Raw genomic sequence first — 23281 nt, forward strand, 5'->3', positions numbered from 1 at the left:
AGACTCATTAAGGTGTGGCGCGGGCGCGCGATCGGGTCGATCGCGCGTCCGCGCGTAGTAGCGCGTTTTGCAATAGTACGCTCGCGTCAGAGCTTCGGCGCCGCACACGCGCGCGCGATGCTCGCGCGCACGACGCGCGCGATGACGACGCTTGCGGTCGGCCATCGAGCGGCGTGTCGTCGCGCGCCGCGCGTCCGCGCGCGCGTCGCCGCGGCGTCCGAGACGTCGCACGCCGCCGCCGGTTCGTTCGGTTTCGCCTCGCGTCGCCGTCGCGCGGTCGTCGCCGCGGGGAGAGATCGCGTCGCGGACGTGTCGTCGGGAATATTCCTCGGCTCTGGACGCCTGGACGAGGGCGCGCCGCGCGCGGTGGACGCGAACACGGTGGTGCTGGGGATCGAGACGTCGTGCGACGACACGGCGGCGGCGGTGGTGCGAGGCGATGGCGTCGTCCTGGGCGAGGCGATCGCGTCGCAGGCGGCGATACACGGACCGTGGGGAGGCGTCGTGCCGAATCTCGCGCGCGCGGCGCACGAGGAGGTGATCGATGACGTCGTGCGACGAGCGCTGACGGAGGCGGGGGTGTCGGCGGCGGATTTGAGCGCGGTGGCGGTGACGTGCGGACCCGGTTTGTCCATGTGCCTGCGCGTGGGCGTGCGTAAAGCGCAGCGGATGAGTGCAGAGTATGGGATTCCGATCGCGCCCGTGCATCACGTGGAGGCGCACGCGCTCGTTTCGCGGCTTTGCGCGGGGACGGAGACGGTTAAATTTCCGTTTCTGGCGCTGTTGGTGAGCGGAGGGCACAATTTGTTGATCAAAGCGCGCGGGGTGGGGGATTATACGATATTAGGAACAACATTAGATGATGCCTTGGGCGAGGCGTACGACAAGACGGCGAGGCTGTTGGGGTTGCCCGTCGGCGGCGGCGGCGGACCGGCGTTGGAGAAACTCGCGCTCGAGGGCGACGAGAAGCGATTCAAGTTTCCCGTGCCGCTGCGTCAGCGTAAGAATTGCGATTTTTCCTACGCTGGATTGAAAACCGCGGCGCGTATGGCGATCGACGCCGAAATCGGAGGCGAAGACGTGGAGTGGGACGGCGTGGACAAGCGTCAGACGCGAGCCGACATCGCGGCGAGTTTCCAAGCCAAAGCGGTGAAACATCTCGAAGAGCGCATGCGTCGCGCTCTCACGTGGGCGCTCGAGGACACCCCAGATTTATCGTGCGTCGTCGTCGCCGGCGGCGTCGCGGCGAACGCCACGGTTCGATCGACCCTGGTAAAAGTGGTGGAAGAAACCGGGCTTCCCCTCGTCTTTCCGCCGCCCAAGTGGTGCACGGACAACGGCGTCATGGTCGCCTGGACTGGATGCGAACGCCTCGCTCTCGGTCTCGCCGAGGCGCCCGTTGACGCCGAGCTTGAAGCAAAGCACGCGATGATGGATCCGCGCGACGTTCACGTCAATCTACTCCCGCGATGGCCGCTCGGAGAGAAAGACGCGCGCGCGACGGGCGACATTAAGAGCGGCAAGAAGGCTCGCATCGCCGACCCGCTCACCGGCGCCGGGCACCGCGACAGTGGCATTGCAGTCTCTCGCGACGCGGTTTCTAATAACTCCGATGACTAGCGGGACACTATTAGCGCTGTAATTCCGATGTTTGTACAAGCAACGCTCGCGCTCGCCGCGTCTCGAGCGCCGCGCTCCACTCTGCGCCGTCCCCGCGTTCGCAAACGCGCTTTTCGCCGCGGGAACGACGGACGCGACGGCGTCGTCAATCACCATCCGCGCGCTCTTCGCGCGGCGTCGACTCCCGCGCCAATCGCGCGGTGTCGCCCCGAAACTTCCGCCGCCGGCGCTGCGCAGAATGGTCGCGACCGCGCTGAACGGACCGTTATCGCCGCCTCCGGCGGTGCACGTCGATCGCGAGCAGTTCAAAACATCTCTGCGCGTGCGCGCGATTCGAGTGCCCACGCGCGAGACGGATGCGGTGCTGAAAGCGCTGCGAGGATTCGCGCTGGACTTGCCCAGGGTGAAGGCGGTGACGCGAGACGCCGAGGGCGAACGCGACGGGAATTTAATCCTCCTCAACGATAAAGTCGTCGACGACGATCTTCGCGCGGTGGTACCGGAAGAAAGGTTAAGCGTCGTGCGCGAGCGCGTCGGAGGTGAGATCGAGGTGACGGAGTACGACGTGCCGTTGACGTACGAATATTTCAACGCCGCGCAAGTGCTGAGGAAATTGTTGCCTTCGGCGGTGGAGGTGCCGAGCTCGTTCGAGACGGTCGGGCACATCGCGCACATGAATTTGAGGGATGAGCACGAATCGCACAAGTATTTGATAGGGAAGGTGATTTTGGAGAAGAACGAGCGGTTGCGGACGGTGGTGAATAAAGTCGGGAGCATCGAGAGCGAGTTTCGCGTGCCGGAGTGGGAGTTGCTGGCGGGCGAACCGAGTCTCGTGACGGAAGTGAAGCAGCACGGGATGACGTTTAAGCTAGATTTCGGAAGCGTGTATTGGAATTCAAGGTTAGAGACGGAGCATAAACGGTTGGTGGACTCGTTCAAGGCGAATGAAGTCATTTGCGACGCGACGAGCGGCGTCGGGCCGTTTTCGGTACCGGCGGCGCAAAAGGGTATACGTTGCTACGCCAGCGACTTGAATCCGGATTGCGCCAAATATTTGAAAATCAACGCCAAAGAGAATCGAGTGAAGAATCTCGTCAAGTGCTACAACATGGATGCGCGCGCGTTCATCAAGGCACTTTTAGCGGCGCCAGAGAACCGTGACGTCGACGTCGAGCGAGAGTGGACGGCCACCAAAGCGACGTACGACGCGGAACTCGCCGATTATAACGCCAAGAAGCGAGACGCGAAGGCCAAAAAGATTAATTATCGCGAGGCGAGGCCCAAGCTCACGTGGGCGGCGGCTGATGACGACGGCGCGCCCCCCGCAGGGGCGACGTTCGATCATTTGGTTACGAATTTGCCGGCGTCTGGGATAGAATTTTTAGATTGTCTGAGGGGTTCGTTTGATCGAAAGGTTTGGGAGCACAGAGAGTTACCTATGATACACTGTTACACGTTCAAAGGGGCGGACGAGACCGACGCGGACGTCATTAAACGTGGTGCGGGCCATCTCGGCGCGGAAATCGTCGACGCCGCGGTGAGCGAAGTTCGCGACGTGTCTCCGAATAAGCTCATGGTTTTGTTGTCTTTCCGAATCAGCGCGGAAGCAGCGTTCTGTACAAAAAGACAGTGCACGACGTGAGGATGAATTTGTAAAATAAATATGCAACGTTCTACGTTCTACGTTCTAATGGTTTTTAGCGGGACTCGACGACGCCTCGCGCAAAGCGACTACCACTTCAGATGGATCGCTCGTGATGCACGCAACGTGCGCGTCAGGTCGAACTAATACTAATGACTTCGTGCCTAAGTGGTTGGTCTTTTTGAACCATGCACCGTAAGCGTCGAACGCGGCCGAGGGCGAGTCGGTGGGTGAGTCCACGATTCGCACCAATCTCATCGGGAACCCCCCTGGCTCGGAGAGAGTGTCCTCTTGAATATCATCGAACCCTCGCGCGAACACAGTGAAACGCGGGCCCGTGACGTCTTCATCGACGAGGTCAAGGGTCGAAAGCTCGCCCCGCGTCGTTTGCATCCAGGCGTGGGGCACGCGAACGCCGACGCGCAGCGTGCCGGGCTCGTGCAATCTGGCGAGACCGTCGGCGTCGGCGGGCTCGTAGGAGAACCCCACGTCTTCTTTCGGGAACTGAAGCCTCAACGTGCCTTGCGGGTCGTCGCACATACGTTTCACGGCTGCGCGACGCGCGGCGCCGATCGGGTTATCCGCGGTGAGCAGAGATCCGCACTGCGCGCGGCCTACGGCTAATCCGGCTTCTAAGATGGTCTTTCGCATCGAACTCGGGATGACCGAAGGCAATCCCGACACGACGTCTCTCAACGCGTTCGCCGCTATCGGTGGTAGGCCCAGAGCGGTCGGAATCTTCAGCACGGCTTCAAAGTTCTCGACGCTCAGTGCCGTGTTTCGCAGAGCCACCGGCCGACGTTCGGATTCGTACGTTTGCAACAGCTTCGGCGAGGAAAGCCCGCGCGTCACCGCGGCGAGCTTCCACGCCAGATTATGCGCGTCTTGAATTCCAGTGTTCATTCCGAATCCCCCCGAGGGTGGGAATCGATGCGCGGCGTCACCGGCGAGAAAAACTCTTTCGCCCGCGCGAAACGTCTCGCTCACTTCGGCGGACATTGTCCACGCGCGCACGTCGAGAATCTCGAGCTTTTTCGACGTCTCTCCGTCGCGCCAACCGATCGCCGAACGCAGGATCCGTTCGCACACCGCGCGCGTGAAGTCGCTCGCGTCCTGAACCGGCGGTAAGTACGGAATCTGCGCCACGAACTCGCCTTCGCGCAAATCGTGCGCGACGACGACGACGACGGCGTCCGGATTGAACACAAAGTACAACATCGCGGGATCGTCGACGAGATCGTTCGCCAAATCCCGCGATTTAAAGTGTACGTTCACGAGTCGCTGCAGATCCCGTTTCCCTCGCATCGCGATCCCCAATCGCGTCCGCGTCTCGCTATTCGCGCCGTCGGCGACGACGCAATACTCGGCTCGAATCTCCAGCGTCCCCCCCCCCGCCCCGACCTCCGCGCGCACCGTCACGCCCTCCGCGTCCGCTCGCACCTCTTCCACGCGCGCGTCCTCGATCACCCCCGACGCGCCCTCCGCGTGCGCTTCCCTCGCGCGTCGCATCAACGCTCGCGTCAATTTATGTTGCGAAAAGTGCGTCGAATGCGTCGGCGACGCCTTCGTCCTCGCCGTCGTCGCGCCGTCGAACTGATCCACCGCGCCGAGCGCCGCGCCGTTCGTCAGCGACGTCGCGTACCTGAACCACCGCCACTGCGCCAGCGCCGGCGCGTCGTCGACGCACGCGCGCGCGAGGTCCCCGTCGACGCCTCGAAACACCTCCATCGTGCGCGCGTTCACGAAGTGCGCGCGCGGGTGCGTCGACGGCGCATCGCGACGCTCGAGCGTCGCGCTCGCGACGCCGTGTCGCGACAGCAGCGCGCTCAGCGCGAGCCCGGTCGGGCCGCCGCCGACGACGCACACCGTCGTCACGACGCGACGCATCGCGAAGTGACGCCGACGCGACGACGCGACGCGTCGCGACGCGCGCGCGCGCGCGAGATGCGGCGCGCGCTGCGCGTGCGAATCCTGCGCGGCGCGCGTATGTACGACGACGTGGCGGCGCGGATGCGGGCGACGCACGCGGCGGTGCGGGACGGCGCGGCGGACGCGCTGCTGCTGAGCGAACACGCGCCGACGGTGACGGTGGGGAAGCGCGCGGCGCTGGGAGAGACGCACGTGAAGAGCTCGAGGGCGGCGCTCGCGCGGGCGGGGATCGCGGTGCGACGGACGGACCGGGGGGGGGACGCGACGTACCACGGGCCGGGGCAGTTGGTGGCGTACCCGGTGGTGTCGCTGCGGCGCGCGAGGGTCGGCGCGAGGGCGTACGTCGAGGGATTGGAGGCGTGCGTCGAAGAGGCGCTGAGAGGGATCGGCGTCGACGCCAGGGGGGGGCGTAAGGGCCGAGAGGGGGTGTGGGTGAAAGATGGGAAGATCGCGGCGGTGGGGGTGAAAATATCGGCGGGGACGAGCTCGCACGGCGTGGCGATCAACGTCGATCCGGATTTGACGCACTTCGAGCACATCGTGCCGTGCGGACTCGAGGGGTACGAAGTCACGAGCGTGGTGAAGGAGTTGGGGCGGGCGGTGGCGATGAGAGACGTGGAGACGAGAGTCGTGGACGCGTTCGCGAGACGGTTTGGGTACGCCGAAGTGTTTTGGTCGGAAGAAGACGAATGATGGGGTGTGATATTCACGCGCTCGCGTCGAGCTCGCGCGCGGCGTACTCGACGAGACGTCGAGCGAGCGTTGCGTCGCGCGAAATCTCGCGCACGCCTCTCGGATTGCACGACGCGAAATAATACTCGCCGAATCTGTTGTACATCGACGCGCCGGGATGAAGCGCGCAATAAATCGTCGTCGCCGCGCCGCACTCGACGGATTTGACGAACGGTGCGCCGACGCAGTGGAGCAAGGCTCCGCGCCAACCGCTGGATTTTCGCGCGCGCGCGCTGCCTTGCGTGGCGACCGAGCCCGGATGCACGGCGAAAAATTGCACGCCGCGCTCGCGAAGCGCTTCGCCTTGGTACCGAGTCCACAAGAGCAGCGCGAGTTTCGATTGGGCGTAGGATTTCACGCTGTCGTACGCTCGGTCGTCGTCTATTTTGCCGAACCGAATACCTTCCGGATAAGAGAAGCGATAGACTTCGCTGGTGACGTTCACCACGCGCGCGCCCGCCGGATCAAACGATTCCAGGAGCAACTGCGTTAAAACAAAGTGGTTGAGAAACTTCACGTGAAACGCGAGGTCTCGGTGTGAATCTGCGTCAAACGGACAAGGCATTATACCAGCGTTGTTCACGAGGACGGTGAGCTTGAGATTGAGCGCGAGAAATGCGTCAACAAAGGCGTGAACCGACTTTGAACACGACAAGTCGAGACGAAGGACGCGAACGATGGACGTCGTCTTAGACATGAGCTCGCACGCGAGCGCCTTTGCTCGCGCTTCGTCACGCGCACCGACCACTACCGTCGCACCCGTGCTACAAAATGCTTTGAGCGTCTCGAAGCCTATGCCAGCCGTGGCGCCGGTTATGAGAACGCAATTTCGGCTGGCAGATCCAGGGTCGAGGTCCGCGATGACGTCGCGCCAGGACGATTTGGAGCCGAAGCCCGAAGGTCCGAGCCATCCTCGCAAGTGGCCGATAGGCCACCAACATCGCGGCATTTTTGACTTCATGACGAGGCGAGCGTGACTTTTTGTGATGCGGCGCGCTGTCTCGTTGTCTCGACGCTCGTTGACTCGCGCCTCGAAATTGACAAGACGTGACGAGACAGCGACGCTAACCAACTTTCAAACGAAGGCGTTTCTGCGCTTCTTCCCATCGTCGCTCGATGCCATCCATATGAGCCATGCCGACGACGGCGACGACGCGCTCGCCTTTGCACCGAAGTAAAGCTTCGACCATTATTTCGTCGCGTTCGTCCACAAAGACTCGCGCGATTTTGGGCATCTGATATGCCAAATATTCGCGCATCTCACGAATGTGCCTCCGCGTCTTGAGATTTTCAACGATGTGTTCGATGTTATCCATGGATCCACCCATAGCGCTCGGCGGCGGAGGACCGCCCGGTCGCGTACGACCCATCACGATGGCCATGACGTCCATCGTTGTCACGCTTTCGCGTAGCCGGCGCAAAGTCATCGTCACGTCTCTGTCCGCGCACACGATCTTCGCCCCAATGCAACCCGCCTCTTTTACTGCTTCCTTAAACTCAGCGCCGGGGTCGAGTCCGCTCAATTTGAAGAAGCTATAGAATGTTTTAAACGCCGCCTGCAGCAAACCGTCGCCGACGTTGCCGCCCGCGAACGCCCCGAGAAAATCTTTGACCGCCTGTTGAACGAACGCCGATTTGCCGTTCGACGCCGATTCACCCGGTTTCTTCTCTTCGTCGTCCACGATGCGCTCGCGCATCGTCCGCAATCGCTGCTCGCAGAGCTCGACGTGGACTACGCTCGGCTTGACCAGTCTGATGAGTTCGCGAACCTCCCTCGCGCTTCGCTCGCTCACGTGCGCGGTGCCGACCAGATAAATTTCACGCGGCGTGGACGACGAACGAAGAATGCTCAGCGTTTCGACGCCGCCGTCGGAGACGTACTCCATCTCCCGCGCGCGCGTAGAGCGCGCGCGATGGGTCGACGCGCTGGGACAGGCGCGCGGTGGTTCGACGCGCGGCAGCGCGCGCGCGAGGCGCCAGACGCGACGCGACATGGCGACGCGATGCGCGCGCTCGCAAGCGCGCCGCGCGCGCGACGGCGACGCTCGAAAATCGTGCGCGACACTGCGGCGCGCGACTCGACGCGCGAGTTTCAACTGTTTCGCTAAGCGCGTTTACACTAATTTCTACGACTACGACGCGCGCGCCGCGAATTTCACGGCGAACACGCTGCGATAAATTCGTCTATACGATACCAATTCGTTCTCGCCCACGGCGCCGGACGCGGTGACGCGCCAGCCGTAGCGCGTCGGAGCGTCGGAGTCCGGCGTCGACGCCGGATGATACGCCGACGCCGCGTCGACGACCAAATGTTTGTCCGCATCCCTCGCGAACGCCTCCGCCGACGCGTACTTTACCTCCGCGCCATCGAACGCGACCCATCCGATTATTTTTGCCGTCGACGCGCCCGGCGTGCCGCCCGGACACGGATCGTCGTTCCGCTCGCGAGCGTCGCCGCCGAACCACGGTTCGCGAAGCCTTCGCGCGACGTCCGCGCGCGACCGCGGGTTGAATCCGCCCTTCGTCCACGCGTCGGCGAGCACGCTCTTACCGGGCGTCCCGCGCGTGGTCTCCAGGACGTACACGCGCGCGTTCGGCGTCAATTTCGCCGTCGACAGCGCGTAGCCTCGAACGTCGATAGACTTTTCGCCGTCGACCAACAGACGCGCGAACGGGGCTTGGACTTCGAGCGCGAGCGCCTCGCCGACGCCGACGCCGACGCCGCGATCCATCTCTCGAGCGCCCGCGCGACGCGATGTGGCGGCGCGCGGCGCGCGGATGTAACAAGTTGTACAATAAATTGTCAATACAAAAATAAATGGTGAATCGACGACGCCGCGCCGTCGCGGCGTCGAATGGAAAAAATAATGAATATTTATGCCGCTAGTCGGCGCGGATGAACACGGGGAGGACGTCGAGCGGGGCGTCGACGACGACGCGGCGACCGCCGGCGACGGCGTTCGATTCGTCGTATCGCCGCCAAGACCCGGCGGGGAGGTAAACCGTGCGCGATGTCGCACCTTTTTCGACCACAGGGGCGACGATCATGTCGGTACCGACGGCAAACTGGTCGTCGATGGCGAACGTTTGGGCGTCGTTGGGGTCGAGCCACCACATTGGACGACAGATGGGTTCGAGGGAGGCTTTGGCGTCCTCCGCGAGCGCGGCGAGCTTGGGTAAGAGCAGCCGTTCGCGCATGTGCATCACCTTGACACTCGCCTCGTACGCCACTGAGCTCACTTCCCACGGTGGAATCGACCATTGCACCGCGGGCATGAACGCGCTGACTTGCGCCCAGCGAATCATCAACTCGGTATCGGGCGTTTGATTCCAATACGCGTTGCCGCCGATGATGTCCGGAAGCGTGAACGGGAACCCGATAACTGCGGACGTGAGTAAGCTCGGAATGAGACTCTGTAGACCGTTATCGACGCCCCACACGGTATCTTTATCGCCCATGCGAATTAAGCCGTTGTAATTGTTCGTTCCCATCGCCACGCGCACTTCGCTCAAGGCAAATTTAGAACAAACTTTTTCCACGTATGCCTGACTGTACTCTTGTGGATGTTTCAGGGGCGTGTGCGGGCGGGCGCCGTAAGGCATGAAACAAGGCTCGCCGGCGTCAAACTTGAAACCGTCGAGTCCGACTTCTTCTTGCAGTTTCTTGAGTCGACGCACGAACCATTCGCACGCCTCGTCATTGGTGAAATCGATGCCGCGGACGGGCTGCGTGCCCCACCATCGGAACTGTCCAGGCTCAAGGTTGCCCCCACCACCGCCGCCTTCCCAGTGACCGGGTGGCCAGTCGTAGCGATCGACGAACACTTTCACAGTAGTCCCGAGGACTTGACCGACGCCTCCCGTGAGCACCTCGACGACTTCGTTCGGCGGTTGCGAGCCTTCAAGTAAGTACCCTAATCGCTTTGCCTCCTCGCACGCCGCTGAACTCTCTTGCAAGAACGGCATCACCCACGCCGTTACTAAAAATCCCATGTCGTGAAGCTCCTTGATCATGCCTTTCGGATCCGGAAACTTCACGGGATCGAAATGAAGTTCGCCATATCGCGCTTGCCAGCGGTCGTCGATTTCGATGATCGAACCGTTCGGTAATCCCGAGTCAGATTTGGCTTTTGCGATGTCCTTAGCTACTGCAAGTGTTGACTCTTGCGTGACATCAGCGTGCGACGTCGCCCAAGTCGTCCAGATTGGATAGAACATCAGAGACTTGTCCGGCGCGGCGCTCGGCTTTGGAAGCTGCGCCAAGGCGACTCTCGTCGCGCTCCTCGCGTCTTCCTGCGCAGATACGGCGACGCGTAGCTGCAAGCGCGTTCGCGCGTCATTCGTATTGATGCTTTGCCACGGATGCAACATGTTCGCGTCCGCGTAATTCGCCCGTGATTGCAATCGAAGTAGTCCGTCGCCGCGTTCCGACGTCAGAGCCTCTTCCAGCGGCAACGACGGCCGGGAAGCGTTTTGAATACCGACACCGAAATACCGCGGCGCTTGACCTCGCGGGACGAATGCCGGTGCGTTCAAGCCGACGTGTAATAAATCACTATTTGGATCGGCGAATATCAACGTCCCACCGCTCGACACCCAGTGAGTGCCGAGAACGTTGCCGACGCCGTTCGGACCGTGGTCGAACGGGTAAAACGGTCCCATTTCGATTTTCGCTCGCTCGAGCGGCCAGAGCTGCTTCAGCAAATGCGACCCACCGTACCAGTGGTCTTCGTCCGCTCCATCGCACAGCTTCACCGTCAACTCCGCCGCTCCCGAATCCTCCATCGGCGCGCTCACCTCGAGCAATAACCCGTCCGCGATGTTTCGACACCACGCGTCGCTCTCCCCATCCGCATCGTTCGTTTTCCTCACCCGGAGCACCGTTCCATCGCTCCACAGCGCTGTCAACTCCCCCTCGTCCTCTTTCGCGTCGATTCGAATAACCTTAACCCCGTCTCCGGTCGCCGTCGTCCCTCGTCCGAGCGGCACCGCCAACGTCTGCGCCCGCGTCTCTCTCGTCCCGTCCACCCTCCACAGCAGCATCGTCCCATTTTCCCGCACGTCCAGCGCGCTCGCGCCGCTTCGCACGCGCCACGTTCTTCCGACGTACGCCTTCGCGTCATCGATCGCCAGCGTCGTCGTCCCGACGTCGTCTCGTCGCGGCGCCGCCGCGTCGCGCGCGCGATTCGTCCCCGCCACCACCGCCCCGCTCGCGATCGCCGCTCGCACGATCTCCGACCTCGACACGCTTCCCGACGCGACGCCGCTCGCGTCGTCGTCTCCGCCGGCGTCCTCGTCCGTCGCCCGCGCCGTCGTCGTCGTCGTCGTCGTCGTCGAGTTTCGTTCCGGCCGCCACCCGCGGTGTCGACACCGCGCGCGCGGCGCCCGCGCGCGCGCGCGCGCGACGCCCGCGCGCGGTCGCGCGACCGACGACGCGCGCGCGCGCGCCATGGCGCGCCGACGTCGAGCGACCGCCGGCGACGACGCGCGGCGTCGCGGTGTCGCGACGCGTCGTCAGTCCCGCGCGCGGTGTCGACGGAACGACCGACGGACGCGCGCGCGCGCGCGCGCGAGGACGCGCGCGCGGACGCGACGACGACGACGACGACGACGCGACGATCGGCATGCCGTCGTTCACGCCGTCGACGTCGGACGCCGCGGGATGCCTGACCGCGCTCGAGGACGTGTCCCCGTCGCTCCGAGTCCTCGGCGCGATGTCCTTCGTCGTGAGCGCGCTGATCGGGGCGCCGCAGGCGTACAAGATTTACGCGCGCAAGAGCTCGCGCGGGGTGTCGTTCTGGACGCTCGCGCTCGGGAACGTCGGTGGATTTCTGTGCGTGCTGAATCTGTACGTGCTGCACTACGACCAGATCAAACTGAGCGGGAACGCGTTCGCGGATTTTAAGGGCTGGGCGCGCGGACAGCCGAGCCTGCTGTTCATATGGGTTGAATTGGCGAACACGCTGTCGATGCTGATCGTGACGCCGATGGCGTACGCGTACGTGGAGGATAGCGAACACGCGTTCGCGGTGACGACGCCGCTCGGCGGCGTGGACTGGTCGATGAAAAAGGCGGTGAGAGCGGGAGTGCTGTTGCAAATGGTGATCGTGGCGTGCGCGTGGGCGCCGGCGTTGATCGTGTTGCATCGGGCGGGGGAGTGCGCGCCGATGGCGTGGTACGGCAACGCCATCGGCGTGGTGGTGGCGATGATTATTTGCTTAAAGTTTATACCGCAGGTGAAAGAATCGTACGAAAACAAAGGCAGTGGGTCGCTGTCGTACCTGACGTACGGCGCGGATTTGTGCGGTGGGTTGGTGGCGTTCTTGCAAAAGTTGCTCGTGACGAATGAGCGCGTGTCCACGTGGCTACCACCGCTGATACTGCATTCCCTGGAGGCGTACGTGCTCGGGATGAACGCAATCAACGACAAAGCGCGCCTCGGCGCGGGCGCCGCCCGGCGAGATCGTGACGCGGACGATGCGAACGAACCGGATGAGGAACGCGTGCAGAGCGAGCGTTTGTTGCCGCGCGCGAGTCGAGGTGCGAGCGGCGCAACGTCGCCTCGCGCCTCGTCGCCGACGCGCGCCGACGCGGCCTCGTGGTGGAAATCGGCTACTTGGTTGTAGGGCTTTCGCAAAGAATCGTTGGATATTGTTGCAAAGTGCGGAAATAATCACCTAGATCTATTGTGTAATAGAGTGTAACCTATATGATGATGGTGTGTATCGTTCGGGAAAAAGTGGTTCAGCGAAACCACTCAATACATGTTGTTTGGCTGTAATATTTTTGGCAAGTGAAGTCAGTGAAGGTACATGGCGACGACGACGGTGACGTTGTCGCTCGATCCTCGATGCATACTCGTATCCAGAAGTTCCTGGGACGCGGCCGTACAGGCCGCTTCGATGGCTTTCTTGTCGGTCGATGTACACTTGCCTTCGCTCAAGACGCCGCGCGTGGCGAGTATTTTGCGAGCAATGTCACCCGCCTCTTGATCTCGAATGACGTCCCACATGCCGTCAGAGGCGAGAATAATGAAATTGATATCTTCGGTGAGCTCGTAACGCGACACGTCTGGTTCTGCGGTGACGCCAGAGTCTTTCGGTCGCTTGAAATCGATGTCCCCGAGCGAACGCGAGACGGCCAAAGCCGCTCGCACGGGTTTGTACGGATGATCCGCGATGACTCGCCAGCAGCCGCAAAATTCAATCTTGCCCCCCACTGCGGTTATTCTGCGCCGTTCATTCGACATCGACGGCTTGTGGTCTTCGGTCATGGCGCGAGTGCGTCCATCAGCGTAGCTGACGACTGCTCTAGAGTCGCCAGCATGCGCTGTGAAGAGCGCGCCGCCGATTTGCAAGACGCACACCGCCGTGCTCCCGTCTCGCCTGCCCTCCGCGGCGGTGCTGTTGAGAATTTCGTCGTCGCAATCCATGTACATTTTCTTCAAAGACGTTTCCATATCAACGTTGAACCGCGTGAGTCTTTCCGGGCACGACGGCGACGAATCTTGTAAGAGCACGTCTGGCGCGAGAAAAGTGTGCATGCGTTCGCTTGCAAACTGCGCCGCCCAGTCACCGTTGTGACCATCGTACACGCCCAAAAACGAACGACGAACGCCATCGCAACCCGTCAACCCAAAAGGTTTCAGCTCAGTCACGGCGCTGTACCTGTCCTCCATGTACGCCCGCTGTCCTTGTTCGAAAGCCACGCCGACGACGACCTGGGCGCCCACCAAAGGAATATTCGCCTCGCCATCCGCCGTCGCCGTCGCCGCCTCGCTCACTTCATCGGACAACGGCGGACTCGCGCGCGCGGAATCTAAATCTCTCGCTCCCCCAGAACTCGTAGATTCCGATCCCATATCGACATCCTCGCGCGCTTTCGCGCTCTCATCCGTCGTCGCGCGCGCCTTTTCGCGTCGCTCTCGTCGACTCTTCCCGTGCTTCCCCTTCCTCCGGCGTTTCTCTCGCGCCTCCCACGCCTCCGCCGCCGCGTTCGCCTCCCCCCGTCTCTTCTCCTGACCCACCGCGCGCGCTTCATTCGTCTCGCGCGCCTCCTCCTCGCTCGACGACCCCGCGCCTCGGCGTTCGCGCGTCGCCTTCGCCCCGTCCCTCGCGCCCTCATCCCTCATCACCCCCTCCCGTCCTCGTCCGGCGTCCTCCATCGCTCCGCTTTCGCTCGCGTCCGCGCGAACCATCATCGATCGTCGTCCCGCGCCGAGCGCGTCTCCCGCCGCCGCCGTCGCGACGCGCGTCGCGCGCGCGGATTCGAACGTTCACGATGCCGCGCCGCCGGTCCGCGTTCGCGCGCGTCGCGCGTCGCGCGCCGTCGCGCGTCGCGCGCGCGCGTCGAGCGTCGCGAGACGCGCGCGCTCGAGTCGATCGCGCGCTCTTCGCGCGCGTCGCGCGTCGCGTCGCGCGTCGCGGAGCGTCGACCGGCGGCGCGCGCGCGGCGGGAAAAGCGCGCGAAGAGCGCGCGCGCGCGCGATCGGGGGTCGTATTGAAACACCCGGAAGTACTATCAACGCGCACGCCCGAGATGCGGATCACGCGCCAGCGCTGGCGGCCCGTGCGCGCTGTGTCCGTATAAAGACGCGCGAAGGACCCATGTGCGCGCTGTGTCCGTATAAAGACGCGCGAAGGACCCATGTGCGCGCTGTGTCCGTATAAAGACGCGCGAAGGACCCATGTGCGCGCTGTGTCCGTATAAAGACGCGCGAAGGACCCATGTGCGCGCTGTGTCCGTATAAAGACGCGCGAAGGCCCGTGTGCGCGCTGTGTCCGTATAAAGACGCGCGAAGGCCCGTGTGCGCGCTGTGTCCGTATAAAGACGCGCGAAGGACCCATGTGCGCGCTGTGTCCGTATAAAGACGCGCGAAGGCCCGTGTGCGCGCTGTGTCCGTATAAAGACGCGCGAAGGCCCGTGTGCGCGCTGTGTCCGTATAAAGACGCGCGAAGGCCCGTGTGCGACGAACGTCGACCGGCGCGAGCGTTTCGCGAGCGTTTCGAACGCCAGACGACGACGCCATGGCGCGCGTCGACGTCGAGCGCGCGGCGCGCGCGTCGAGCGCGCGCGAGGCGAGCGACGCGGGACGACGCGCGCTCGCGATGGGGGAACACGCGCTCGCGCGGGCGTTTTACGACGACGCGCTGGCGATGATGACGGAAGACGCGACGGACGAGGCGAGGGACGAGCGGGAGGGGCGACGACGGCGCGCGGAGGTGATGGCGAATCAGAGCGCGTGCGCGCTGGCGGTCGAGGCGTGGGACGACGCGATGGAGCGCGCGGAGCGGGCGATCGCGTGCGATGAGGGGTACGCGAAGGCGCACGCGAGACGGGCGGCGGCGCTGCGAGGGAAGCGGGAGTACGCGCGCGCGAGGGAGAGTTTGAAGGTGTGTCGCGCGTTGCTCGCGCGGGAGGGGGAGACGAAGATGATTCGTGACGTGGACGCGATGGTGGCGGAGATAGACGCGGACGAGGCGCGAGGAGAACAAGCTGCACGCGTGGGGATGCAAGTAAAGATGGGATCGAAGGCGCAGGCGAAACCAAACTTTTCAGCGGCGACGACGAAGGCGAAGAAGGTGGTGACTTTCGATCCAAAGCTCGACATAGATTGCGACGAGGATGTGTTCGATTCGCGAGCGTCTCAACCGCCGAGTCGGCGTTCGTCGTCGAAGCCCATGCTGATGGATCTAGGCGTGTTGGCGGTGGAAAAGGCGATCGAGATGCAACGCGCCGTCGTCGAAGCTAGAGTCGAGGGAGGCTTCGAGCACAAGCGATGTAAGATGTGCGGCAACGTGTGTCACGCAAAACTCACCGCGTGTTCGTCGTGCTGCTTGCCGCTTGTATCGGTGGATTCTTACGAGCCGGCGACTTTGCCGCGCGCGGGCGCTGAGGCGATTTACGAGAGCGATTCTGACGACGGTGAGGAGAACGCGACGACGACGAGCGCTGAGAAAGACGCTGAGCCGTCGTATCTCGACTCTGATCCTTGGTGGGTGAGATATTACACCCGCTCGGCGCTGACCGAGCCGACGCACTCACGTGGTTTGGACCCGGCGCTTCGATCGAGTTACGCCGCGCTCGACGTTGCGCCGGGGAGCGACGAAGTCACTGTGCGCGCGGCGTTTAGAAACGCGCTCGCGCGAGCGCACCCCGACGCCGGCGGATCCGCAAAGGAGCTAGACGTGGTAGCGAGAGCTTATGACGCGATATCTCTCGACTTTTGGCGACATGATGAAGGCGCAGCGCGATTGCGTTTGCAGTCTCGAAGGCTCGCCGACGGATCGATTGAATTCTTCGACTCGGCGAATGAAGACATATTCGTCGTACTCGAAGTTTACAGAAACAGAGAAGCAGAGCACACGTTGAAACGGTTATTCAGCGAAGCTTCCGATCCTTCGCGCGTCTACGTCGGCGTTACATGGCAATACAAGTCCACGACGCCGCCGCCCGACGCGCTCGGCGCGCGCATCGACCGCTTGCACACGAACGTCTACGTACTGACAGAGGAAATCCAAAAGCGCGCGGCGGACGTGAAAGATCCGGTAGAGCAGGAGAAATATTTGACTAAAATGCGACGCTTGCAACTCAAAGCTCAGCGAACGGAAGACGCGGAGGAAAAGAGGTGTCACTCAGCAAGGGTGCTCGAAGCTCGTTTCCGAGATCACGTGCGAGAGACTCACATGCCGTGGGACGCTTCGGAAGGTCCATCGTACGCGCGACATTTAGCGATGCGCAAATGGGGTGGGGAAAAGTATGTTTTGCACATTGACGCCATGACGGTCGTCGACAAGGGATGGGATGAAATCTTGGTGTCTGAACTCGAACGCTGCGGCGACGACAAACGCGTACTCACGGCTGCGCCGTTAGGATACGAGCTTAAAACTCAACCGGTCGTCGAAGAAGAGACGTTCAGACAAATGTATCAGACCGACGTGTACGGCACGATCAAAGATCGGCTGCCAGCCGTGAGTGCTCTCGGTGAAATCGATCCCGCGCGCGCGCCCGCGATTACGTGCGCGCGCGAATTCGGCGAGTCGTTGTTCCGCACGCACGCCAGGCAACTCGCGGAGGTTCCGAGCGAGCCGACGCCGGCGCTCTTCTTCAACAGTAGTTTTGCGTTCGCGCGCGCCGAGGCTTTCGTCAGAGACGCCCCGCCCGACGCCCACGCGCCGTTCTTACATCTAGGGGAAGACTTGAGCGCGAGCGCGAGGCTGTACACGCGCGGCTGGAACTTGTGCACGCCCGCGCGCGTTCCCGTGTTACGCTGCTACTCGAACGCGCCGCGCGCGATGTGGATGGAAGATCACCGTTCGGGTAAAATGCTGTACGCCGACGCGCGTTTCGGCGTCGGTAACGAATCCGACGCGGCGCGGCGAGAATTTCTCAATTTACTCTCGCGCCGGCGCGTCCTGCAGTTGGTCGCCGCCGCGGACGACAGCTCGCAGACCTCCCGGGACGATCCCGTGCGTTTCACGCGCGCCTACGGCGCCGGGCGCGACAGATCCATCGAGTCATTCATCGAGCACATCGGCGTCGACTTCACCGCGAAACGAATCTCGACGCGCGCCGCGTGCGGCGGACACGACGGCGCGTTCGTCGCGTCTTCGAAATCGCTTCCCGCGCCGTTCGCGAGCGCTCGGACGGGCCCGAGCGAGCGCGCCGCGCGTCGGTATGTGTAAAGCGCGCGTCTCCGGTCGCCAATCCATCACTGCACCGCGCGCTCGTCGATTCGCGCGCGCGCGGTCGTCGCGATGCGATCGTCGGCGTCGGCGTCGCGCGCGCCGCCGCGCGCGCGACGGCGCGCGCGCGCGCGGCGCGCGGCGCGCGATGGACGCGCCGCGACGCGTCGCGACGCCGGCGCGCGCGCGCTCGCGGACGTCGCGCGCGTCGTCGCGCTCGTCGGGACGCTCGGCGCGAGCGCGGCGGAACGGTTCGAGGCGCGCGCGCCGGACGACGGCGTCGCGAGCGCGGTGGCGAGCGCGGTGGCGCTCGTCGCGGGCGCGGCGGGGATGGCGATGAGCCTGGAGCGCGAGACGGACGCGCGCGAGGCGGCGCTCGCGGATAAAGTGCGCGCGCAGGCGGACGCGATGGCGGACGCGGCGTGGGAGAAGATCGAGGCGAGCGAGGCGAGCGCGGAGGCGGTGAGGCGCGACGTCGCCGCGCGAGGGGTGGCGCGAGTGAACGGAGTGATGCGGGAGGACACGGCGAGGGCGACGGAGGCGTACGTGCGCGAGACGCTGCGGACGAACGACGCGGGAGGGGATGGGAGGAATTTATCCGTGGAGTCGTTCGGGAACGTGTATTGCAAGAAGAATAGGTGGGATTTGAAACTCGCGTACGACGCGCCCGTGCGCGCGGCGCTGCGGGAGTGCGTGGCGTCGATGGGGGAAGCGCTGACGGCGGTGTGCGGCGCGGATGCGAAACTCGTCGAGCTCGCGGCGTTGGTGAGCGACCCGGGGTCGACGCGACAGCCGGTGCACCCGGACACGGCGTACAGGAGAGATCCCTCCGTGTTCACGTGCTTCGTGGCGCTGCAGGACGTCGAGCGAGACATGGGTCCGACGCTGTTCATCCCAGGAACGAACAACGCGCAGGCGCACGTCGAATTTAGGGAGGGTAACGAACGCGAAGGGCCAGTGTTTCGTCGACCGTACGAGCTCGGCGTCATCTCTCGCGGCGATGCGACTTTGTTTGATAGCAGAACGTTGCACTGCGGAACGGAAAACGACAGCTCGCGACGACGAGTGTTGTTTTACTTTTCGTTTCAACGAGCGGACGGCGACAATCCAAACGCCGCGATTAGCACGATTAGAACCGAGTTGCGTGACAAGTACACGCTCGCAGATTTATTGGCTTAAGATGTTTAATGATTATACGACGACGAATCCATGGACGCCATGCGTCCCGCCGTGAGGCGCATGTCGAAGACGTCGCTTCGTATGCTCCACTCCGCGCCCGCATTTCTACGCGTCGGGGCGTCAGGAATGGGAGGTTTCAAAAACGTCAGCGTCATCAACGCGCGACGCCCGTATTCGTTCGCACCGCCTTGGTGAAATGTGCGCGCATCGTACAACACGGCATCGCCTTTACGCAACTCGGCGTCGCAACACCTCGATTTGGCGAGTCGCGCAAACTGTTCTTCGTTCCACTTCGTCACCGGAAACGCGTCGTGTGACGCCTTGTCTTGCGTGCCGAGCACAAAACACGTCGGTCCCATCTCCGGGATGACGTCTTGTAGCGCTATGAACAAAGAATACAGCGGCGCGTGCGGCGCGTCGAACGCCACATCCGGATGCAAAACTTGTCTATCCGCCCCTCGTTCTGTCGCCAGCACGCTCATCTCCACCATCATCGCCTCCGCAGTTGCGTCTTCGACGTGCTCTAATATCGAATTCACCCCTCCTCGACCGCACGCTCGCAACAGCAAATCACGCGTGGCCCCATCGAATCCGAGCTTGACGTCGGTGCGCCGCAACGCGTCCCCGTACGTCGCCTTGACGGAATCACAAATCACGTTCAACTCCCCGAGCACCGCATCACACGCATCGTGCGGGACGACATCTTTCAAAAATACCGCCCCATCGCGCTTCAACACCGCCGCGGCGTCGCGCGCGTCGTCATTCGTAATTATCCTTCGCGCCGCCGGCGCCGCCGCGAGCGCCCCGCCTCGCACCATCGCCTCGCGCTGCGCCGCGCTCTCCACTCTCAGGTACGTCGCGAGCGCGACTTCGGGCGATGAAGGTCCGAGTCCGTCGTCTTCACCGCCGTCCACGGCGTCGAGCGCCGGATCGACGACGGCGGTGACAAAGTCACTGATTCGTCTCCATACATTCGTCCGCGTCATCGTCCTATCGCGTCGCGACGTCGCGGCGCTCGTCGACGCGCGCCGCGACCGCGAGACGCGATCGCTCGACGCCGCGCGCGCGGCGACGGCTGGCGACGCGACGACGCGCGTCATGACGACCGCGAAGTGACGTCAAAAAGTGTCACTTTTTGCGCATAAAAACTCCGCGTCACACGCGCGCGCGAGCGACCGCGGCGACCGCCGAGACGACGCGGTGATGACGTCCAAACCCGCGTCTTCGAAGTCCGCGGGGAAGCGCGCGGCGGAAGCGCGCGGGCGCGACGCGGGCGGCGGCGGCGGCGGCGCCTTTGCGAAGTGGCTTCGGGACAACAAAGTTGAGCTCGACGGCGTGGAGGTGGCGCGATTCGCGCGCACGGGGCGCGGCGTGCGAGCGACGCGTGATTTGCGCGTCGGTGAAGTCGTCGTGAGCGTTCCGGACGATGCCGTGCTCACGGTGGATGCGTGCGCGGTGAAGAAGGAATTGGGGGAGTTCGTCGGCGACGGGGACGACGAGGCGCCGTCGCCGCGGCTGGATAAAGAGCTGTTGGTCATCGCGGTGATGTGCGAGATGTGCGCGGGTAAGTCGAGCGCGTGGTGTGAGTATTTGGAGACCGTGCACGAGGCCGTGCGCGTCGGACACTCCGTGTTGGCGTGGGACGACGAACAGGTGACGGCGCTCTTCGGCACGGACGCGTGGCGAGACGCGTACGAAAACGACGACGAGACGCTCGACCTTCCGATGATGACGGAGGAGCATTTTGAAAACGTTGTTACACTGTTTTTCAAGCTCTTTCCAAAACTGGCGAGCGGACTTTCTGTGGAAGCGCTGCGCGAACTTCATTTCGCGGCGACGGCGATGGTGGCGGGGTACTCGTTCACCCTTGGCGACGACGAGATTCAGGCCATGGTTCCGTTCTGGGACATGCTCAATCACGCGCCACCGTGCGAGGCTTCGGTGCGGCTGCATCACGATCAAAAGAATGGATGCTTGCAAATGATTACCGTGCGTGGAGTGAAGAAGGGCGAGGAAGTGTTCAACACGTACGGGCCGCTGCGAAACGCCGAGCTGTTGCGACGATACGGCTTCGTTTTGCCGCGGAACCCGCACGGTGGTACCACGGTAGGCTTGGCCGAGGTGATTCAGGCTGCCATGGGGGCAAATCCGCTCGTTGTGGACGAGCTGCCGCTTCGTTTAGCATGGCTCGAGTCTCGCGGTTTGGCGGACGAGGAGCTCAGCACGAGATTCTTCGTGCACCGGACTGGACGCCCGAGCGATAAACTTTTAATCGCGATGCGTTTGCTCACGCTTAAGCCGGAAGAGATGACGGCGCTCATAGAAGCCGACTTTGATGACGAAGAGCAGTTGATGCTTTTAGAAGGAAACGATGAAGAACGAACAGAGCAGTCATACATGGTCGGCGCGTCGTTGCAATTTTTGGGCATGTATGCCAAATCGCGTTACGCCGAGTCCATGAAGGCGTCTCGTTTGACGTATAAAATGTACGCCAGTGTGTCGCCGCATGTGCAGAAGCATGAGAGTATCTATCGTGCGTGGGCCGCCGCTGTGGTGCGCATGGATGAGCAGCGTGCGTTGACGAAGCTTGGACGATGGACGTACCACCCCGGACGATCCGAAGACGCGCTTTTGCACGCGTGGCCGTTTCCCGTGGCAGACGAAGAGGGGAGGTAGTAGTCTATTGTTGTTTATCATCACATCGATCGTCCAGTCGCATTCCTTGCGGAACGTTGTGTCCTCCGGGCGGAGTGCAATCGATAAAGGCGCCGGCGTCGCCGAATTCGCCCGCGCGATCGGCGACCCAGATTCTATCGATTGCCTCGGCGTTTATCAGCCCGTGCACGCGCACGCGATCACCAGTATCCGACGTAGACCCCCATCGATCGTGCGCGAGCACCTTTTCGTCCGGCGCCGCGCTCGGTTCGTCTTCGTCCTCCACCACGGTGATGTCTGACACGTCGGTCAACTTGGCACCGTCAATCTGTATGACGTAATACATCCCTTTCTTCCGCCGCAGGCGCGCGTTTGCGTGCAGCTGCAAAGATCGCAGATTCGTAAACGCGTCGATGTGTCCTAACAAGTGAAAGTCCTCGCTCGCAAACATCCGCGTCCTCGATTTCGATTGCCCAGCGGCGTCCTCACCGCCTCCGTCGCTCGTCGCCGTCAGCGGCAGCTGCGCGTTGAACCTCTGCGCCTCGCACAAAACGTACAGATGACACTCCCCGTCCGTGACTTGAGACGGCGTCTTGTACACTCCTCGAAACTTGATGCGTTTCGCGCGACGAAACAACTCATCGTTCGGCAGCCCAACCTGCGCGGCGCGCGGCGAGTCGAAATCGAATCGCGTCAGTCGCACCGACGCCGCGCGCGCGTCGCGATCGAACGAACGCGCGCACGCATCGCACGCACCACGCTCGCATCCGTCAAGCTCTGCATCCCGGCCTCGCGCGAGCCCGCGTCGTCGCGCTTCACACTGACGTCGCGTCGTGCGTCGTGCGTTTTATCGAGCGTTTTTTCCCCGCCGCATCCTCTTTTCTTTCGGGTCGACGCGGCGTCGGTGCGTGGTGTTCGTAGTCGTGTTGAATCCACGCGTATCTGTCTATTACGTGCACATCGCTAGAGCTATCCCACCATTTTCAAGCACCGCGTCTCCGCGTGCACGGCGGAGCACTTTTTCGAGCAAAAGCGCATCCCGCAGCGAGCGCAGCCGTACGGCGCTTGAAACCCGCACACGCTACAAAACTTCCTCGGCGCGCCCGCCTTCGACGGTCCCGCCGCGGCGGTGAGATACGTCGGCGTACCCTCAGGCGCGCGATCGATGAAGCTCTGCTCGAGCAGGGCGTTGAAGGTGCGCGCCGCCACCGCCCGTCTGTTCTCCGCCACGCCTCGCGTCGTGCGTTTGCCCGCCTTCTTTTTTCCTTTCACGATCACCGCCTCCCCATCGCGTGCGTTTTCGTTGAACACGAATTCATCGTCGTCTTCGTCTTCCCCCTCGCCCTCGCCGGTGGTGCCGGGAACGATGGCGACGTCGGATTCGAACGAGTCCAAGCGCGCCGCCGCCACCTCGGCGCGCGTCGCCGCGTCCACCCTTCGCAGCGCCTTACTGATCTTCCGCGCCCGTCCGCTCTTTCGCGCCCCGTCCGCGGACGCGCCACCGAGCGCGCCACCCGCGCTCGCGCCCGCGCTCGCGTTCGACGCGCTCGCGACGCCGAACCGCGACGACGCGAGTTCGGGGGTGACGTCTTGTACGAAATCCATGACGGCGGAAACGACGCTTTCACCGCGTCGCTCGGCGCGCGCGAGACGACGATCGACGTTTGACACGCCTGATGGCGTTTGAGACGCCCGACGCCGAGTCGCGACGACGCGCGCGCGCGAGATGCGGCGCGAACTGCGGCGCGTCTCGCGCGCGACTTCGACCAAACCTCGAGCGCGCGACGCCGACGGCGAGGATTCGATTCGAAACTTTACTGCGTACACATCGATTAAAACG

General features: G+C 63.2%; 15 protein-coding genes across 15 annotated transcripts; 7 read left to right on the plus strand and 8 right to left on the minus strand.

Annotated features, from left to right (window-relative positions):
• Positions 1-141: 141 nt before the first annotated feature.
• OSTLU_31766 (predicted protein) lies at positions 142-1620 on the plus strand (the record flags this gene model as incomplete). The annotated part of the gene is made up of 1 exon (XM_001417756.1): positions 142-1620. The coding sequence occupies one exon, from the start codon at positions 142-144 to the stop codon at positions 1618-1620; it is 1479 nt and encodes a 492-aa protein (XP_001417793.1).
• Positions 1621-1858: 238 nt separating this feature from the next.
• OSTLU_38572 (predicted protein) lies at positions 1859-3262 on the plus strand (the record flags this gene model as incomplete). The annotated part of the gene is made up of 2 exons (XM_001417757.1): positions 1859-2777; positions 2949-3262. 2 exons carry the CDS (start codon positions 1859-1861, stop codon positions 3260-3262), a joined length of 1233 nt encoding a protein of 410 aa, XP_001417794.1.
• Positions 3263-3307: 45 nt separating this feature from the next.
• On the minus strand, positions 3308-5128 carry OSTLU_87314 (predicted protein; the record flags this gene model as incomplete). Its single annotated transcript, XM_001417991.1, has 1 exon — positions 3308-5128. A coding segment is annotated over one exon (1821 nt), but the record flags the coding sequence as incomplete, so codon positions are not given.
• Positions 5129-5272: 144 nt separating this feature from the next.
• On the plus strand, positions 5273-5884 carry OSTLU_38676 (predicted protein; the record flags this gene model as incomplete). Its single annotated transcript, XM_001417758.1, has 1 exon — positions 5273-5884. One exon carries the CDS (start codon positions 5273-5275, stop codon positions 5882-5884), a length of 612 nt encoding a protein of 203 aa, XP_001417795.1.
• A 13-nt stretch (positions 5885-5897) lies between these two features.
• Positions 5898-6872, minus strand: OSTLU_38397 (predicted protein; the record flags this gene model as incomplete). The annotated part of the gene is made up of 1 exon (XM_001417992.1): positions 5898-6872. The coding sequence occupies one exon, from the start codon at positions 6870-6872 to the stop codon at positions 5898-5900; it is 975 nt and encodes a 324-aa protein (XP_001418029.1).
• Positions 6873-6987: 115 nt separating this feature from the next.
• Positions 6988-7809, minus strand: OSTLU_38424 (predicted protein; the record flags this gene model as incomplete). Its single annotated transcript, XM_001417993.1, has 2 exons — positions 6988-7529; positions 7581-7809. 2 exons carry the CDS (start codon positions 7807-7809, stop codon positions 6988-6990), a joined length of 771 nt encoding a protein of 256 aa, XP_001418030.1.
• Positions 7810-8806: 997 nt separating this feature from the next.
• On the minus strand, positions 8807-10708 carry OSTLU_38421 (predicted protein; the record flags this gene model as incomplete). The annotated part of the gene is made up of 3 exons (XM_001417994.1): positions 8807-9679; positions 9800-10363; positions 10466-10708. The coding sequence occupies 3 exons, from the start codon at positions 10706-10708 to the stop codon at positions 8807-8809; spliced, it is 1680 nt and encodes a 559-aa protein (XP_001418031.1).
• An 839-nt stretch (positions 10709-11547) lies between these two features.
• Positions 11548-12549, plus strand: OSTLU_92764 (predicted protein; the record flags this gene model as incomplete). The annotated part of the gene is made up of 1 exon (XM_001417759.1): positions 11548-12549. The coding sequence occupies one exon, from the start codon at positions 11548-11550 to the stop codon at positions 12547-12549; it is 1002 nt and encodes a 333-aa protein (XP_001417796.1).
• Positions 12550-12572: 23 nt separating this feature from the next.
• Positions 12573-14020, minus strand: OSTLU_49552 (predicted protein). Its single transcript, XM_001417995.1, has 3 exons — positions 14003-14020; positions 12853-13976; positions 12573-12780 (listed from the first exon to the last, which is right to left on the minus strand). Exons 2-3 carry the CDS (start codon positions 13782-13784, stop codon positions 12723-12725), a joined length of 990 nt encoding a protein of 329 aa, XP_001418032.1. The 5' UTR covers positions 13785-13976; positions 14003-14020; the 3' UTR covers positions 12573-12722.
• A 1127-nt stretch (positions 14021-15147) lies between these two features.
• Positions 15148-17607, plus strand: OSTLU_31775 (predicted protein; the record flags this gene model as incomplete). The annotated part of the gene is made up of 1 exon (XM_001417760.1): positions 15148-17607. One exon carries the CDS (start codon positions 15148-15150, stop codon positions 17605-17607), a length of 2460 nt encoding a protein of 819 aa, XP_001417797.1.
• A 336-nt stretch (positions 17608-17943) lies between these two features.
• OSTLU_87319 (predicted protein) lies at positions 17944-18786 on the plus strand (the record flags this gene model as incomplete). Its single annotated transcript, XM_001417761.1, has 1 exon — positions 17944-18786. The coding sequence occupies one exon, from the start codon at positions 17944-17946 to the stop codon at positions 18784-18786; it is 843 nt and encodes a 280-aa protein (XP_001417798.1).
• A 5-nt stretch (positions 18787-18791) lies between these two features.
• OSTLU_15487 (predicted protein) lies at positions 18792-19772 on the minus strand (the record flags this gene model as incomplete). Its single annotated transcript, XM_001417996.1, has 1 exon — positions 18792-19772. The coding sequence occupies one exon, from the start codon at positions 19770-19772 to the stop codon at positions 18792-18794; it is 981 nt and encodes a 326-aa protein (XP_001418033.1).
• A 217-nt stretch (positions 19773-19989) lies between these two features.
• SDG3509 (predicted protein) lies at positions 19990-21462 on the plus strand (the record flags this gene model as incomplete). Its single annotated transcript, XM_001417762.1, has 1 exon — positions 19990-21462. One exon carries the CDS (start codon positions 19990-19992, stop codon positions 21460-21462), a length of 1473 nt encoding a protein of 490 aa, XP_001417799.1.
• Positions 21463-21482: 20 nt separating this feature from the next.
• Positions 21483-22224, minus strand: OSTLU_31779 (predicted protein; the record flags this gene model as incomplete). The annotated part of the gene is made up of 3 exons (XM_001417997.1): positions 21483-21596; positions 21686-22099; positions 22198-22224. The coding sequence occupies 3 exons, from the start codon at positions 22222-22224 to the stop codon at positions 21483-21485; spliced, it is 555 nt and encodes a 184-aa protein (XP_001418034.1).
• A 186-nt stretch (positions 22225-22410) lies between these two features.
• Positions 22411-23046, minus strand: OSTLU_15489 (predicted protein; the record flags this gene model as incomplete). Its single annotated transcript, XM_001417998.1, has 1 exon — positions 22411-23046. The coding sequence occupies one exon, from the start codon at positions 23044-23046 to the stop codon at positions 22411-22413; it is 636 nt and encodes a 211-aa protein (XP_001418035.1).
• Positions 23047-23281: the final 235 nt, after the last annotated feature.

Source organism: Ostreococcus lucimarinus, chromosome 5 (assembly GCF_000092065.1).
Source record: "Ostreococcus lucimarinus CCE9901 chromosome 5, complete sequence".
NCBI classification, from domain to species: Eukaryota; Viridiplantae; Chlorophyta; class Mamiellophyceae; order Mamiellales; family Bathycoccaceae; genus Ostreococcus; species Ostreococcus sp. 'lucimarinus'.